Source organism: Typha latifolia, chromosome 6 (assembly GCF_019914945.1).
Source record: "Typha latifolia isolate L0001 chromosome 6, TyphaL0001v2, whole genome shotgun sequence".
NCBI lineage: Eukaryota > Viridiplantae > Streptophyta > Magnoliopsida > Poales > Typhaceae > Typha > Typha latifolia.
Window position 1 is genome coordinate 5,834,275 of NC_133091.1, and position 18,559 is coordinate 5,852,833.

General features: G+C 35.3%; 1 protein-coding gene across 2 annotated transcripts; it reads right to left on the reverse strand.

Moving 5' to 3' along the window:
* Window positions 1-2,226: 2,226 nt before the first annotated feature.
* On the reverse strand, window positions 2,227-4,954 carry LOC140791139 (GDSL esterase/lipase At2g27360-like). 2 transcript variants are annotated; one of them, XM_073141545.1, is made up of 5 exons: window positions 4,701-4,954; window positions 4,408-4,626; window positions 3,809-3,957; window positions 2,991-3,267; window positions 2,227-2,678 (listed from the first exon to the last, which is right to left on the reverse strand). In XM_073141545.1, the coding sequence occupies exons 2-5, from the start codon at window positions 4,616-4,618 to the stop codon at window positions 2,449-2,451; spliced, it is 867 nt and encodes a 288-aa protein (XP_072997646.1). In that variant the 5' UTR covers window positions 4,619-4,626; window positions 4,701-4,954; the 3' UTR covers window positions 2,227-2,448. The 2 variants fall into 2 exon arrangements, with proteins under 2 accessions (XP_072997646.1, XP_072997647.1); XM_073141546.1 differs by lacking the exon at window positions 4,701-4,954 and having other exon boundaries at window positions 3,809-3,877; window positions 4,408-4,438.
* Between the last annotated feature and the right edge of the window lie 13,605 nt (window positions 4,955-18,559).

Sequence of the window (18,559 nt, forward strand, 5' to 3'; positions counted from 1 at the left end):
ATGGATTGACAAGGCGATGGAGGCCTTCAAAGCATTGAAGACAACCATGTCTATCGCACCGGTTCTATCACTACCGGATTTCAACAAGCCCTTTGTGGTGAAATACGACACTTCGGGCGAGGGCATTAGAGCAGTATTGATGCAACAAGGCAGACCCGTGGCATTTTTGAGCAAGGCATTGTCAAACCGGTCGCGACAGCTATCCACCTACGAGCGTGAAATACTAGCAATTCTACATGCCGTCACCAAATGGCGACCCTACTTGATTGGTCAACGGTTTACTATCCGTACGGACCAGCGTAGCTTACCCTACTTCATGGAGCAACGTGTGCACATCCTAGCACAGCAACGGTGGGTCACGAAACTCTTTGGGTATGACTACAAACTAGTCTACAAAAAGGGGATGGCCGATCGTCCGATGCCCTTTCGCACCAACCGGACACAAGTGAGCTCGCCTCTTTTTTAGCACCAACCTTTCCTCTATATTCAGATATGTGGGGAACCAATGCTAAGGATCAAATCATGGAGGAGCTTCAGTCAGAGTTCAAAGATCGCTTCCCTAATTTCAAACCTTGAGGACAAGGTTGCGGAAGCGTGGTGGATTGATATGATTCGGACTTCACCGATGTCATCTCGAGCATGGATATACTTTAGGGATGTCTTTGTCTTTTATTTTAGTATTTAATTGTTAAAAACATAAGTTTTCTGTATGTCGCGTGCTTGTGAACGCCTACATCAGGTTCGCACATCTAGAGAGTGCAAATTGTGCATTCGAACGCCGCGTTCGAACGCGCTGCGAACGCCTGCACCGCGTTCGCAAATCCAGAGAAGTGAGAAATATATGTGTTTGAACGCGATCAGGCGCGTTCGAACGTGGTCGACAAAAATGTACTATTTAGGGTTATTTTGAATTATTTGGTTAGCCTATAAAGGTATAGATGGCAACCATGGAGTCATTATTAATGAATTGAGTTTTTTCCTTGTCTCCTTCGTCTTCTTCGCACCCGTTATCTCGATCCCCGACGACGCCGCTTCTAGCCTCCCTTTACCGGCCAATCACTCTAGTCTCTTAGGGGCGACCCACTCCTCCCCTTTCTTCCAATCTATCCAACACTTGCCCTAACCGTTCCATCACCCATAACCCTTCCACCACCACATATTCACCGGTGCCACCCCATTAACGCCGATCCACCACCATCCACCATCATCTAGGATCTGGTGCCTCCATCCATGAATCCTAAGACAGACCCCCTGACATTCGTCCACTAATCGGACGATATCTCAAGATCTCTATATCTGATTTGCTTAAAACTTGATTTGTTGGAAAGTTCTTTTTCGGAACTATAATATATCAAAATCTCACATCCATCCGATGGCGGCATCGTTCGGGATTTATTTTCAAATTTTCGTGTCAAATCCTGTCCAGATCTGAAAATCGGAATAGTTTGAGCCTTGGCCCAAAAGGGGAGATCGTACCACTAAGATGTCCACATCATTTTCAAACTAGGATTCTTAGATGATTAGGATTTGTTTGGGCATTTCAATGCCGAGTGGCCCATTTGAACACCCAACATGCATCCTAAAGCACCCAAGCAGCAGTACTGGTGTAAAATGCTCATGTACTGATAGACAAATTATGAAACCGTTCAAACATCTATAGAATGCTCATGTGTTGGAAATCTCATTTTGAAATAGTTCAAACATTTGTAGAATCTGTATGTATTAGAAATCTCATTCTGTATGTGTTCAAATTGTAACTCATCGATGTTCCACAAGCTATTTGAACTTCCTTAAGGCCTTTGAATGGGCTTGTCTTGCTAGACTAAAAAATGATGTGCCATGATGTGTCATTTGTGAATTCTTTGATATTCTTGTATCATACTCATATAAATTATAGAAAGAGAGAGGTTCTTGTACATGTTTCATATAGGCTGAACCGATACTGGGCTGGGTGGGTACGATGATGGGAAAGAGAGGGAAAAAACTTAATAGGATAATTTCACTTAGACATCCAATACTATCACCATTTTCCACGTATATATCTCTTCTGAACTTTTTTGGTACGCGTAGACCTACTAAACTATTGTAAATCTTTCATCTCCTGACATCGTTGATCATTCACAAAAAAGACAAAAGGACTAAAATACCTTACTTATAATGGTAGGAGGGTTTAGATACATATACATGTCTAAGATTTTCACACAAATAACAAGAAGCACAACTAGATTAGCAGCAAAACTAAATAATGATGATAATGATAACGATATATAATAAGTAGCACATAAATACATACGCGTGTCTAAGTTTTTCATATTCAAACAACAAGAAGAACAACTAGATTTGCAGCAAAACTAAATAATGATGATAATGATAATGATATATAACAAGTAGCACAATAGGATTTATTCAACCATAAGGTTTGGTAGGAGACTTTTTATGCTGAATAGCTCATGACTTATCAATCAGCTTGCATTTGCTCATTATAGCATTGGGTCCTTCCAGTATGTCATGCGCGATAACGCTGTAAGTTGCCTCGGTTAAGTGTAAGCCATCCCAGGAAATAAACTTGGATAGATCGCTACAAACTGTTGATCCATTATCTCCGCACCTGATGAGAAAGTTGGTATTGTATGTACCACCACCTCCACAACATGCCATCAAAGGTGTGTCGCCAAATCCTGCAACCAAGCAATATTAAAAAATTAACTAATTCAAGTCGTAGCTAGGCATCACAAAATGTGATCAAAAGCTTTGCTAGTTTAGCATAAAATATGAGCTGTCCTTTAAGTTTATGGCTATACTATGTATGAAAGAAAATAAGTTAGCTGTTAAAGAGAAAAGAAAATTACGAGAGAGGAAAGAAAAAAGAATTAAAACTTAATTGTTCTCTTATTAGGCCATGGAGTCAATCATACATAATACCACGAAAAAAAAGAAAAACGAGTGAAGAATGGCATGTTGCAGGGAATTAATTAAATATTATAGATCACCATAATAAAGAGGAGAAGTGGTAATGCGCATGGTGGCTGCATAATAATCACCATAGATGATGGTCACATTAGGATGGAGTTGGCGAAGCTTCTCCAGTTGAACTTGGAGTGCATTGTTGTGGTACTGCGAGAACTCATTCAACCAGTTGATGCAATTTGTTTCTGGATCATAATCTATTGAGTTGTTACTTTGAAACAATACGAGATACCCTGGTACGCATCCCAATGGGAAGTTTCCAGGAACAACCACAGTTTTAGCACCAAGTTTCATCAAACGCTGCAAAAGAACATATATAAAATATTAGCTGGATTAATTGAATAAAAAGTGGAAAGTTTGATTTATTTCAAAAGTTTTTTAAATTGTTCTTATGTCTTTCCTCTAATATTATCACCTTTGAGATTAAACATTTATAGTTTTGGATTTTATTGATCTTATGGGATTTGGTGTTCGGAAATATATGTTTGTGAAAGTAAAAGCATTGCATATGAGCTCATAGTGGGCAATAATGCTAGTAACTGAGAAATTTTAAAAGTATTACCTCGAACAAGATCGGATATATCATTTTAGATTTTTATATATACGTTAAGATGAGGTGAGTTAAAACTAACCCAATATGTTAAATGAAATTTTTGTTTTAAACCCAAAAGGTGGAGGATTTATTGAAAGAAAATCATAAAACATCTAATTAGAAAATGCGAAAGCTCAAGAGTTTTATAACTCTATATCGGCCCTTTTCATTTCAATTAGTTCTCTAATGGGGGAATATTACAATGCAGCAAAACTCAAAAGTAATTAGTTTGAAATGAATATGATTTACCTCGATAGAGCTAGATATGACATTGATAACGCTTGGGACATATGTTCGTATCTCTTCTATAGTTCTGCCCTGAAAAAATGGTTGATTATAGTCATTTCCTCCTATCTCTCCCACCAGAAAAAGTGAGTTGCTCATAATCTCTCTACGATCTGTGTTTGTGAGACAAAAATTTAATATAAAAAAAGATCGATTAGTGGTGAATTCTTATCCATATTTATTTAATTTTTAAAATGTTGATTGCGTAACGGATATAACTAAACTAGAGATTCTCATAAAAGTACAAAAACTACTATATTTTATATTATTTTTAATTGTTATAATATCTTAAATTATATGCAGAGTAGCACGTACGAACTTAACTAAATTATTCACTTTGATAAATTTATTTTACATCTATATTAATTTAACTCAGTTATATGATAATTATTTGTTAAGAAATGAAACTTACATGTGTTTTTATAGATATTAATAAAACAACACGCAAAGTCGAATATTTTATGACAAGAAGTTAGTGTAACAATTGTAGTACTTATTGAAAATCCTACAACTTGGTATGAAGTTGACCTTCTTCCAAAAGAAGTGAGAAAAAAAATAATTACCTGCTTCATTAGAGCCAAGCAAATGCAAGACTTTCTTAAACCACTTTATCTGAGTCTCTAGCGAGTAAGGTGTAAACTCGACGCTAAGTCCCTTCTCCCTGAAGAAATCTTGGTTCAGCGCGGTGGCTCCTCCCACCGCAAAGTTGGCACCGTACCGAAAGTCCTGCGCCGTCTTCCCGGCGAGATACGGCGTCAAGAACGGCATCTTCATTGCGTTCGCTGCACCCACATATATATATATGTTATGCATGCATGGATCAAGAACTCTAGAATATATAGCATATGGTACGTACCGATGAAGTCGACGATTATTCTACCGTTGGAGAAGCGGCCGGTGGGGTAGCCGAAGAAAGTCTGGCCGTAGGGCAACTAGCTGACGGGGCCGGGGAAGGGGGCGTAGTGGAGCCAGTTTCCGTTGTCGTCGATGGAGTCGCCGAAGCTGAAGATGTGGGTGTAGCAGCACAAGGCTGTGCTTGTGCTGAGGAGGAAGAGGGAGAGGAGGTGGTGGAGGAGATGGCTACCTTTGGACGAGGCCATGGAACTAGGAATGAGGGAATTCAGGTAACAATTAGGAATGAGATGTGAGGCGTTTATATAATAAGTATAAGGCTGTGCTTGGCTCTAATGAAGCAGGTAATTAAAATGCACTCCAAGTTGTAGGATTTTCAATGCATATTATAATTGTTTAACTACCTTCCTGTCATAAAATATTCAACTTCGTACCAAGTTGTTGGATTTTCAATGCGTATTATAATTGTTGCACGAACCCTATAATTGTTATACCGTGTCATAAAATATTCGACCTTACACACGCTTTAGTAATGTCTATAAAAACACCTGTTAGTTTAATTTCTTAACAAATAATTATCATATAACTGAGTTAAATTAATATTGGTGTAAAATTAATTTATCAAAGCGGATATTTTAATTAAGAAGGTACGTCCTACTCTGCATATAATTTAAGATATTGTGACAATTAAAAATAATATAGTTATATCCACTATTCAATCCACATATTAAAAATTAAATAAATATGAATATGAATTCACCACTAATCAATCCGTTTTCATTATTATATTCTTCTCACATAGACAAAGATCGTAGCTTTTTTTTTCTAGTAAGAGAAATAGGAGGAAATAACTACAACCAGCCATTTTTTTCGGACAGAATTATAGAAGAGATATGAACATATGTCCCAAGTGTTATCGATGTCATTTCTAGTTCTATCAAGATAAATTATATTCATTTCAAACTAATTACTTTCGACTTTTGCTGCATTATAATATTCCCCCGTTAGAAAACTAATTGAAATGAAAAGGGCGAGATATAGAGTTATATGAGCTTTCACATTTTCTTGTTAAATGTTTTATGATTTTTTTTTTCAATAAATCCCTCACCTTATAGGTTTACACAAAAATTTCATTTAACATATTGTGTTAGTTTTAGTGCATCTCATCTCAATGTATATATAAGAATCTAAAAAGAATATAATTTTCTGAGTTACTCTCGTAATTGCCCAAAATGAGCTCACATGTAATGGTTTTACTTTAACAATCATATAATTTTTAATTTTAGTCTTTTAAATAATTTGAATATTTTTTAATTTCAAAAATTTTCCATGTTAATGGATATCCAATCTGTTTCTTAGCAAAACATTTTGTCAATTTCAAAAGTATAGTTACCTAACTTTAAATATGGTAAAATTAAGGTGCTACGGTGGTAATACTAGGGTGTTAAATGAATAATTTTTGTAAAAGATATAGCTTTTTTTTTTAAAAAAAAATAATAAGATAGACTTCGAACATAAAAAGCACACAATCCGGGTGTTTTTTTTTTGTAATTTCCTAATATTTTATTTGGATTAGGTTCCAACATTAGATAAAAGTAGTCCACATATCTTCATTAATCAACCTAGAGTCACAAAACTTAATTCACTAATTTCATGGGATCATGACATAATTGTAGCTGAACATTTTCAAAATACCTTCTCTCCATCCAAATATAGCCTTTATTATGTGAATATTCCATAAACAGTACAACTATAATGGCATTTCTTAAAAAGTCTAAAGATTTTAGTAATAATTATAATATTAAATTACTAAAAATAACATCTTAAATACCTAAATTACTCCTCGCGGAGTTAGAGTAGGGGGACTAGATGTGGCAAAATGTTTTTAATTTAGTGGAGTGGGCTATAGAGTGTAATGTAGTTTAATGAGGGTGGGTCAATGCTGACAAAAAGTCAACGAAATTGTAATAATTTAATTAGTAGAGTTGCGTAAACCATATACTAAGACTAATGGTAGTTAGCTAGTCAAAATAACATAAGGAAAATTAAACTTATCTGAAATTGAGTCCAATGAAGATCAATAAAATCCAAAACTATAAATGTTTAATCTCAAAGGTGATCATATTAGAGGAAATACAGAAGAGCAATTAAAAAGACTTTTGAAATAAATTGACTTTCCACTTTTTATTCAATTAATCTAGCTGATATATTATATATATGTTCTTTTGCAGGGTCGGATCAAACTTGGTGCTCAAACAGTGGTTGTTCCTGGGAACTTTCCACTGGGATGCGTTCTAGAGTATCTCGTATTGTTTCAAAGCAACAACTCACAATATATTATAATCCAAAAACAAATTGCATTAACTGGATGAATGAGTTCTCGCAGTACCACAATAACGCACTCCAGGTTCAACTAGAGAAGCTTCATCTATGGTGATTATTATGTGGTCACCATGTGCATTACCACTTCTCCTCTTTATTGAGGCATTTTTTTTCTTCCAATTTTATCTTTTCTGTTATTTAGTATCTTATTAAATATTGATCGGACACTATAAGAGAAAGAGAAATAACTCTGTATTTATCATCTTCTTCTTCTTTATCTTCTACTTCATATGCTGATGTTAATTCTTCTTCTTCTTCTACTACTTTTTTTTCTATCTCTTAATTCTTTTTTCTTATACAAATATTTAATCGCTCTTTAATTAGTAAATTAAAATATTAATAGGAGATAATTATGATATAATTACAATTAGTTAAATAACTAAAATAACTTGATATGCTTATTATTTATTTCTACGTCAATTCCAATGATTAGATATATAATAGATTATTTTTTTATAACTGCTTAGAATCAGAATTTCGTGGTTTAAGTATGAAATTCATAATTTAAATATAAATTTTGTACTTAAACTATGAAATTTTAGTTCAACATAGTTTTAAAAATATATTCAAAAGGTAACCATCCGATATCCAAAAATTATAAAATTAATTGGATAAAATATATTCAAAGTTTCTTCAGATTTGAAATCTATCTGTAGCTGAACAAATAATTTATAGTTTAAGTACAAAATTTATAGTTTAATTATGAAATTCTAACGTAAGTTTACAATTTTAAGTAGATATTATAATTTATTTACAATATAGATTAAGTTTTCTCTTTAAAATATTGATTAAAGAGTTTTTATTTATTTAAACTAGGTTGCAATATAATCAATTTATTTGCAATATGTAATGATCCCAAGAAATTAGTGAAATAAGATTTGTGACTCTAGGTTGATTAATCAAAGATATATGGACCACTTTGATCTAATGTTTGACTTCACATAAACATCCGAACCTAATCCAACTAAAATATTAGGAAATTTAAAAAGAAAAAAACCCCGGATTGTGTGCTTTTTACGTTCGAAGTCTCTCTTATTGTTTTTTTTTCAAAGAAAAAAGCCCTAAATCTTTACAAAACTTATTCATTTAACACCCTAGTATTACCATATTAAAAGTTAGGTAATCATACTTCTAACAAACAGATTGAATATCCATTAACATAGGAAAATTTTGAAATTAAAAATATTTAAATTATTTAAAAGACTAAAATTGAAAATTATATGATTGTGAAAGTAAAACCATTACATATGAGCTCGTTGTGGATAATTACGAGAGTAACTAAGAAAATTATATTTCTTTTTAGATTCTTATATATACATTAAGATGAGGTGAGCTAAAACTAACCCAAATGTTAAATAAAATTTTTGTATAAACCAATAAAGTGGAGGATTTATTGAAAAAAAAAAATCACAAAACATTTAACAAGAAAATGTGAAAGCTCAAGAGTTTTATAACTCTGTATCAGCCATCTTCATTTTAATTAGTTTTCTAATGCGGGAATACTACAATGCAGCAAAAGTCCAAAGTAATTAGTTTAAAATGAATAAAACTTACCTCAATGGAGCTTGAAATGATATTAATAACGCTTGGGACATATATGTTCGTATCTCTTCTATAGTTTAGCTGTGAAAGAATGGTTGGTTGTATTTATTTCCTCCTATCTCTTCCATTAGGAAAAGCAAGCTAGTCCAAATCTCTCTAAGATTTGTGTTTGTGAGAGAAGAATATAATAATGAAAATTGATTCAATTAGTGGTGAATTCATATATATATTTATTTAATTTTTAATATGTGGACTGAATAGATGATATAGCTATATTATTTTTAATTGTTATAATATTGTAAATTATATGCTGAGTAGGACATACATTCTTAATTAAAATATCCACTTTGATAAATTTGATTTATTTCTATATTAATTTAAGTCAGTTATATGATAATTATTTGTTAAGAAATTAAACTAATATATTTTTTATAGACATTAATAAAACAACACACAAGGTCGAATATTTTATGACATGAAGGTAGTGTAACAATTGTAGTACACATTGAAAATCGTACAACTTGGCATAAAGTTGTTAGAGACAAGGAATATAAGAGAAAGATATTTAGAAGATCTTTAGCAAAAGTAGAAAATGCTACCAAAGACTTGATCTAATAGATCTCATTATCAACCCTATTTATAGATACATAGATGACTCTTAGAGTTCCTAGTGACTCTTGAGATTCATAACTCTTTTAGTTTTTTTTTTCTTTTCATGACTTCATGCATGACCCTTAGGCTTACAAGACCTTTCGTTTACTTGACTCTTGGACGTATAGGAATAAAGTTTAATTACAAATTAACTTCAACACCCCCTCTTAATTTGTAATTTTCAGCAACTTCTTAAACTTCTCAAATTTCTTGGTGGTTACGGCCTTTGTGAGAAAATCTGCTGGTTGGTCATTTGTGTTGATAAACTTCAATACAATTTCTCCTTCATTCACCAAATCTCTAATAAAATGATGTTGAAGTTCTATATGCTTTGTTCTAGCATGATATACTGAATTTTTTGTCATAGCAATTGTAGACATATTGTCACAATGAATTATAGTTGGCTGTTGTTGTAGTTCCTTTAAATATGAAAATATTCTTCTTAGCTAGATTGTTGTACATGCTGCTTCTATTGCGGAAACATACTTTGCTTCTGCTGAAGATAAGGCGACTGTCTTTTGCTTCTTTGAGCTCTAAGATATTACTTTTATGTCAAGACAAAATAAATAGCCTGACGTGCTTTTTCGATCATTTGACGAACCAGCCCAATTACTATCTATTAATCCAAATAGCTTGTTATCATTTTCTTTCAAGTATAAGATTCCATGCTTCTTCGTTCCTTGAAGATATTTCAACACTCGTTTAGCTGCTGTATAATGAAGCTTACTTGGCTCGTTCATAAATCTAAAACTAGACTAACAGATTGCATAATATCAGGTCGAGTGTTAGTAAGATATATGATAAGGCTCTGATACCAAATGATAAGACTCTGATACCAATTGATGAAGCTCTGATACTAAATTGATAAGATCTAGAACCAAAAGATCGGCTACGGAATAATTCCTTAAGATCTGAATTTATTGTAGAAAGCAGTCCACGCAACCATAAGAAAATATTTTTCATATATTCTCTAGTAGTTATAAAATTATGAAACTAATTGGGTTGGATCCATAACTTCCTTATCTACAATTTTTGTATTTACACCCTTCGCAGATTCGAACTTTAGAGGGATGAAAATACAGAATAACGTGGGTGATGGTGATGGGTGAAGCGGATGTTAGGGTTATGGATGGGTATGGAGATGAGAGTAGATTGTGGAAGTGATTAAAGGAAGTAGACGGAGAAAACGAAGTGGTCGAGATTCCAAAGAAGAGGGGTGACTTGATAGACGAGGGAGATTAGAAGTGAGGAGAAACCTTGCTAACGGTAGATGTGGAAGCATGGTGAAGAGGGAGGAGGGAGAAGTTAAGAGAGAAGATAGGAGATAAGAAATTAAGAATCCAATAGCATAATGAAGTTGGCTGCCTTCCACAAATTTATAGAGGCTAGCCAACAAGTCCTAAAATAATAGAAAATCGTAATTCTAGAGGATTCCTTTGATCACGTTCGAACGCACCCAATCACGTTCGAACGCACTCAAAAAAACCCCTTCTCTGGATTTGCAAATGCAACACAGGCGTTCAAACTCGCCCGACCGCATTCGAACGCGGGCGTTCATAAGGCGTTCAAAAGGCGTTCATAAGGGCGTTCACAAGGGCGTTAGATCACGACTCCACTTGCATTCGAACGCGACCTATATGAATTTTATTTTAATGAAAATAAATACCTAATGCAATAAGAAAAAATCCTAACTAAGTGTATCAATATATTAATGAACCAACAAGGCTCCTAAAAAACCTTTGCATCTGCCTTTTTTGCACCATCATTTTGTTGCAACTTTTCATTTAAGGCCATTAGAGTTGCCACTAGTTTGCACTTGTACATCTGAAATTTCTGCAATAAATCTTCAATATATTTTTCTTGAGAGATAAAAAAATCTCCCCTTTTGCTTGTTTCACTTGGATTCTAAGAAAATATTTCATAAGACCTAAGTCAGTCATCTCAAATTCCATCATCATTTTCTTTTTGAAATCTTCAATCAATTTCATATTAGTGCCCAAATATATTAAATCATCAACATATAAACATATTATGAGAAGATCTTTCATACCTATCTTCTTCGCATATAGTGATGGTTCAATTGGGCTTCTTTGTAATCCATTTTGATAGAATTATCTATCAATCTTGCTATTCCATACTCTTGGTGCTTGTTTCAAGCCATAAAGAGTCTTTCAAAGTTGGTACACTTTACCTTCTTGATCTTTCACCTTGTAGCCTTATGGTTGCTCAACATATACTTCTTCTTCAAGTTCTCCATTGAGAAATATAGATTTTATATCAAGTTGATAAACATTCAAGTCCCATTGAGCTGCTAAGGCAAGAATTGTGTGTATTGTCTCTATTCGGGCAACATGGGCAAAAGTTTCAGTGAAGTCTACTCCAAGTTGTTGTGAATAACCTTTTGTTACCGGCCTTGCTTTATATTTTTTAATAGATCCATCTTCTTTGAACTTTGTCTTGCATATCCACTTTAGCCCGATCACTTCTTTTCCTTTTGGCAAGTCTACAAGCTCATATGTCTTGTTCTTTTCTATTGTAGTTATTTCTTCATTCATTGCCTTTCTCCATAATTCTTCTTTTGCTACTTTATTGAAATTCTCTCGTTCACCAAAAAAGAAAGCAACATCACAAGATTCATAAATATCTATTAAAGAATGCACCTTTCTTAGTGGTGTTTCAGAATCTTCTTGGTTTGAAAAACTTGATGTTTATAATTTTGCTGGAGTAGAGCTTGGACTTGTAGTTGAAATTTTTTGTCTTTTTGACTAGCTGAGTTCAAGAGCACATAAGCAATTGGTGCTTGAGAGGAGTTATCTTCCCAATTCCAAGCTGATTTTTCATTAAATATAACATCTCTTGAAATTACAAGCTTGTAAGTTTTAGGATCGTATAATCGATATCCTTTTGACTCATCATTATAGCCAAGAAAGATATACTTTTCACCTTTTTCATCTAATTTATCTTTGTTTGGTGAAGAATTTAAAACATAAGCAATGCATCCAAAATTTTTTAAGTAATCAACTACCAGCTTCCTTTGCTTTAATGCTTGAAATGGTGTCATATCAAATACTGCTTTGGTAGGAGAACGATTAAGTATATATATTGCTGTGTTAATAGCTTTTGCCCAAAACTTATTAGGCAAGCTTTTACCTTTTAACATGCTCTGAGCCATCTCGGCAATAGTGCAATTTTTTTTGTTCTGCCACACCATTTTGTTGCGAACTTCTTCGAACAGTAAGTTATCTTCTAATTCTTGCAATACTCCAAGAATGGAGTGTAGATGAACTCTCCTCCACGATCAGTCTGTAAAGTCTTGATTTTATGGCAACTTTGATTTTCTGCAAGAGCTTTGAATTAGAGAAAAGCTAAAAATGCCTCAAACTTTTGTTCAAGAAAAAAAATGCCCACATCATCCTGGTATAATCATCAACAAAAAGAATAAAATATGTTTTTTTATTAAGAGAGAGAGTCCTTGTAGGACCACAAACATTGTACTAGCTCCAGCGGGGATTTAGCTCTCGAAGAGGTTTTAGGAAATGGAAGGCTATGCATCTTCCCATATATGCAATCTTGGCATACTTGATCTTTCTTTTTAAGTGAAGGAAGTCCAATCACCATATTCTTTTGCTTTAGCAAATGTAGTCCTTTGTAACTTAAATGACCATATCTTAAATGCCATAAATCTGTTCTATCAAAATTTTCAATACTAAATGCAACATTTTCAATTAATGGCATTGTAAGAGGAAATACCTTGTTTTTGCTCATTTCAATTACTGCCATAGTTTAATTGCTTTTCTTATCATTAATTCTGCATTTACCATCTTCAAAAATTACTGAATAACCTTTGTGCAAAAGTTGCCCAACACTTAAGATATTTTGTATCAAATTTGAAAATAAAGAACATCACTAATAAACTTTCTTTTACCTCCCTTTATTTGGACAGCAATCCCTTGCCTGTTGCTTTTTGCACCTTTCCATCTCCAAGCTTCACTTGTGATGTGATGTTAGGATTGAGCTCCACAAACAATTTTTTGCATCTAAAGTAACAATATTTTGTTTCATAATTGGAATTTTTGCATATATGACATGTAGAGTTAGAGTTACCAGATTTTTGCTCTGAAGATCCAGCATTTTGGTTACGCTGTGATTTTCCCTTTTTTTGATATCTTCCATCTTTTTTTTCTTTGCTATGATTTTATTGTCCCTTGATCTAATATAGAAATTTTTGATTGAAAAACTTGCTCAATCGGCTGAACAGATGACCTGTTAATTCTTTGCTCATGTGCTTGGAGAGAACTTATTAGTTCATGCATTGTATATAATGAAAGATCCTTTGATTCTTCAATAGCAGCAACAACATGATCAAATTTATGAGGAAGACTACGAAGTACCTTTTGCACTATTGTTTGTCTGCAATTAAATCTCCATAGCTTCATATTTGATTTATAATTTCTGCTACCTTTGATATGAACTCTTGACTACTTTTACTATCCTTCATAGAGATATTATCAAAATCTCTCCAAAGGGATTGAAGATTTATGGATATTACCTTTTCATCTCCTTGAAACTCATTTTTTAAGATATCCCAAGCTTGCTTTGCTTTATTGGCACAAAATATCTGAGAGTAGATAGATTTACTTACCCCTTGCTGGATGAAACGAGCATCTCTTTTGATAGAAGCCTTATATTGAAGTTGTTGTGCATCCGTCCAATTTAAAGAAGTCCTTTCCTGAGGTGGCTCAGGATAGGTGCTCTCAACCACCTCCCAAAGATCTTGGGAAATAAAGATGGTCTTCATTTGACTACTCCAATAGTCATAATGTTCTCCTTCAAAAATATGAATATGAGTTGTGGAATATGCAAATATTGTTGATGTAGTGGCTGCAAAATTTGTTAGAGACAAGGAATATAAGAAGAAAGATATTTAGAAGATCCTTAGGAAAAGTAGAAAATGCTACTAAAGACTTGATCTCATAGATCTTATTATCCACTCTATTTATAGATATATAGATGACTTTTAGAGTTCCTAGTGACTCTTGAGATTCATAACTCTTTCAGTTTTTTTGTTTCTTTTCATGACTTCATGCATGACCCTTGGGCTTACAAGACCTTTCGTTTACTTGACTCTTGGACTTATAGGAATAAAGTTTAGTTACAAATCAACTTCAACAAAAGTTGACCTTCTTCTAAAAGAAGTGAGAAAAAAACTAATTACCTGCTTCATTAGAGCCAAGCAAATGCAAGACTTTCTTAAGCCACTTTGAGTCTCTAGCGAGTAAGGTGTAAACTCGGCGCTAAGCCACTTCTCCCTGAAGAAAGCTTGGTTCAGCGCGGTGGCTCCTCCCACCGCAAAGTTGGCGCCGTACTGGAGGTCCTGTGCCGTCTTCCCGGCGAGATATGGCGTCAAGAACGACATCTTCACTGCGTCCGCTGCACCCACATATATATATATATATATATATATATATATATATATATTATGCATGCATGGATCAAGAACTCTAGAATACATAGCATTTGGTACGTACCGATGAAGTCGACGATTATTCTGCCATTGGAGAAGCAGCCGGTGGGGTAGCCGAAGAAAGACTAGCCGTAGGGCAACTAGCTGACGGGGCCGAGGATGGTGACGGTGTGTACTGGAGCCAGTTTTCATTGTCGTCGATGGAGTCGCTGAAGTTGAAGATGTGGGTGTAGCAGCACAAGGTTGTGCTTACTGAGAAGGAAGAGGGAGAGGAGGAGGAGATGACTACCTTTGGATGAGGCCATGGGACAAGGAATGAGGGAATTCAGGTAATAATTAGGGGTGAGATGTGAGGGTTTATATATTAAGTCTCCCAGCACCCGTTATTAATTTGAATAATGGAAGTTGACTTTACCCAACCTCTATCTAGACGTGATCATCGGACAGGCCGGGCCGGGCTAAAATATTCTAGCTCGTTACCGTCCATTAGCCCATTAGATATTGGGACTTAAGTTAGATATGATGGATCTAACATAATAGGTTAAATATAAAAAATATTATATCTTATTGGGCCAAGTTTAATGTGCTTATATAAAGATATTTTAGTTATGTTTCATAGGAACATACTTATATATTATATAATAAGACATTTCACTAAGTATCTAATGTTGGACTAAAAAATTTATAGGAATATGCATGCATTATGAATTGGGCTATAGATGAGAGTAGTGAATCGAGCTTTTGGGCCAGTCCTAGCGAGCAAAGGCTTAACCCATGCCGCCTGCTACCATCTCGAGCTCGAGTCGGGCCAGGCTTAGCCTAATCAAAATTGGGCGGATTTGGGTCGTGTTTGGGCGGGTCGAGCCTAATGATCATGTCTAGTGTGTCTTGAGATTGTAAGATATTCGAGAGTCGTTCATATACGATCGACATAGTGCATACAATGAACTTTAATTTAAATGTCTTAGATCAAACAAACTGTAGAAATTTAATTTTGATTGAAGTCATTGTTCCTAAGATGGCCAGCTAATTGCGTATGGTTTTCAAGCCCTAACCGGGAGTTCTTATGCTACAACCTTAACTTGAATTTGATATTCCAAGTCAAAACCTTGTCTGGAAACTCGAAATCTATGAATCTATGGAATCCAATTCATTTAGAGTTCCAATTTTACTAATTCTTATTTTGGGAAGCAGTGATATTTCAATTGATTTCAGTGAATTTGGATTAATTTTAGCAAGTAAATATAACGATTTCATCGTTAGAGGATAATATCATCAACTTTCTATTGTGAATTGCAACCATTACAATTGTGCTCTTGTTTTTCATCACTTTTTCTTTTTTCATTCATTTTTTTCTATTTTCTTGAAATTCTGAAATATTATTTTTGTGATTCAGCATAGCACAATTATTATAATGTATTATAGTTGCAAGTTTACCCACCAAATCTGTATTTATTTGAGTGATTGAGTCCTAATTAAATCTATGTTGCTAAGATTTGAATCTGAATTACTCATATTATATAAATCCTTTTTGATATGATTCGTACCACACTGAGTCATCTCAAGTATGGATATAACCTATGGAGATTTATTCTTATTTTGTTTTAGTTATTTCCTTTAGAAAAATAAGGATCCTATATGTCGAGTTTGAATGCGAGGGGTCGCGTTTGAATGCCTCTTGAGAATGCCTATAGGTGTTCGCATCGATAGTGAACGTAAATTGCACATTCAAACGTGCTTGACCCCGTTCGAATACGGTCGACGAGAATTCATTATTTCTAGATTTATTATTTGTCATTTTGGCTTATTAAGTTAGCTTCTTAAGATGTGGATGGCAACCTAAATGATCATCAAGAATGAATATTAATTTCTATCCCTTCCCTTCCTCTCTACCCTAATCCTTCTTTATCTTCGTTCAAGCCCTAGCCGTGCGCCATCTCGACGTCGGTGTCCTCTAATCCCCCTCAACTATCGAGTCCTCCACCTTCACCCCCAGTTTTGCGTATTTTCTTCGCAATTGCAGTTAGAATCTGGCAAGGGCATGAATGCCGAAAACATAGATTAGGAAGTTATGAATCGACCATCATTGGTTTTGTAATTTTTTGTCTACGTTAGAATATTTTGTAATTATTTTCCTCCGACTATGCGAACTGCTTTCCTACATCCGAGCTTAATCAGGTAGAAGATGCTTAGTCCATAATAAGTGGTATCAGAGCGACCATTCCCCGGACACCATACCAATAACTAGATATATGGCATCGAGACCCAATGAAGGTACCTCCACTGAAGGAGAGGTCATAGAGTTTATCAAATCGGAGGCCAACCCAAACTCACCAATCATAACCTCTCCAACGACCTCCATGATCAACTCAAATCTGATCAAGATGTTGGTGGACATGATGAAGACACAACGAGCCATGCAAGCATCAATGGAAGCCATGACTCAAATCCTCCTTGGTGCACCAAGGGGTACAGCGGCGACTGAGTTCCCTACTCAAGCCCGAGCTGCACAACTAATGGAACCACATTTTTGCCAAAGGACACTGCCTCCACCATTCTGTACCAAGCGAAAGGAAGATCTTGAAGACTCTATGGGTGGTCACATCGAGGCCCTTGCTGCCTACGCTAGCCAAAAGGTGCAATGTACTATCGCCAACTTTTCACCGCAACCAAGCACCGGATCCACCTCACCATGACGACGAAGATGAGTGGGTGGATTATGAAGAACCAGCAACCCCACAATATCATCCTAGGGATGTTGGATTAAACACAAGGGAAAGAACGTGGAGACTATGTAGGGACCGTTCGCCTAAACTTTTCACAATTTAATGGAGGCAATCCACTCGATTGGGTCTATCGAGCAGAACAATTTTTCAAGTACCAATGATCACCTAATGCACAAAAGGTGTTATTAGCATCATTCCACTTCGAAGAGACCACCATCCGTTGGTACCAAGCAACAAACTGAACTCAGCCCTATCGGACATGGGAAGATTTCGCTGACGCCATTTGTATTCGTTTTGGACCTTCCGGATACAAAGACTTTCAAGCCGCCCTCACCAAGCTGACCCAAAAGGCTATAGTGAGGGCATACCAAGAGGAGTTCAAACGTGTAAGCAATAAAGTATGGGGTTGGACAGATTTTCAAATTAGGAGCATGTTCGTTAGCGACCTTCGGCGTGACATCCAAGCTGAGGTGAAGGCAATTAGATCAGCTACCCTTTTTGAAACTTTTCTCTACTGCCTAGGTGATGGAGGAGAAGTTAAGAGAGCGCTTTAAAACACATCAAGAAGAAGCTGGATAGAACCGGAGGTGAAGGATGCACACTGGCAGTCCGTAGCAACACTCGTTGTGCCGATTGGCTCATCGCGTACAGCGGGTATTCGCCCCCTTCCACGGACGATTCCATAGGTGAGGGGACCTCCAAGTGTCCCTATTCAGCACACGCAAGCTCAAGTGGAAGATAGAAGAGCGAAGGGTTTTTGCTTTTATTGTGATGAAAGATATATGTTGGGACACAAACGTGCTCGACTGACGGCAACGATAATAGTGTTATATGACATGAATGCAGATGATGTAGCTGAACCAAAGAAGGAGATTTTACATGAAGAGATTGCTATCCAAAGATTTCTGAAAAGCAACGATGAAGTCCAAGCGGAAATATCATTCCATGCTTATGCTGAATCCATCGCAACGACCACTCTTCGAGTTGATGGCACCGTTAAGGGCAATGTCGTGCGGATACTCATCGACATCGAAAGCACCCATAACTTTGTGGATAAGAGGCTGGTTCAGAGATGGGCTTGACACTAGAGCCAATCTT

What these genes read in the sequence shown, in the direction of transcription:
- LOC140791139 (XM_073141545.1), bottom strand. Translation starts at nt 4,618, where the DNA reads ATGAAGATGCCGTTCTTGACGCCGTATCTCGCCGGGAAGACGGCGCAG. An exon ending in GCTTGGCTCTAATGAAGCAG is followed by an intron (nt 3,958 to 4,407) that starts GTAATTATTTTT and finishes TCACAAACACAG; the next exon opens with ATCGTAGAGAGATTATGAGC. An exon ending in TCATATCTAGCTCTATCGAG is followed by an intron (nt 3,268 to 3,808) that starts GTAAATCATATT and finishes GTTCTTTTGCAG; the next exon opens with CGTTTGATGAAACTTGGTGC.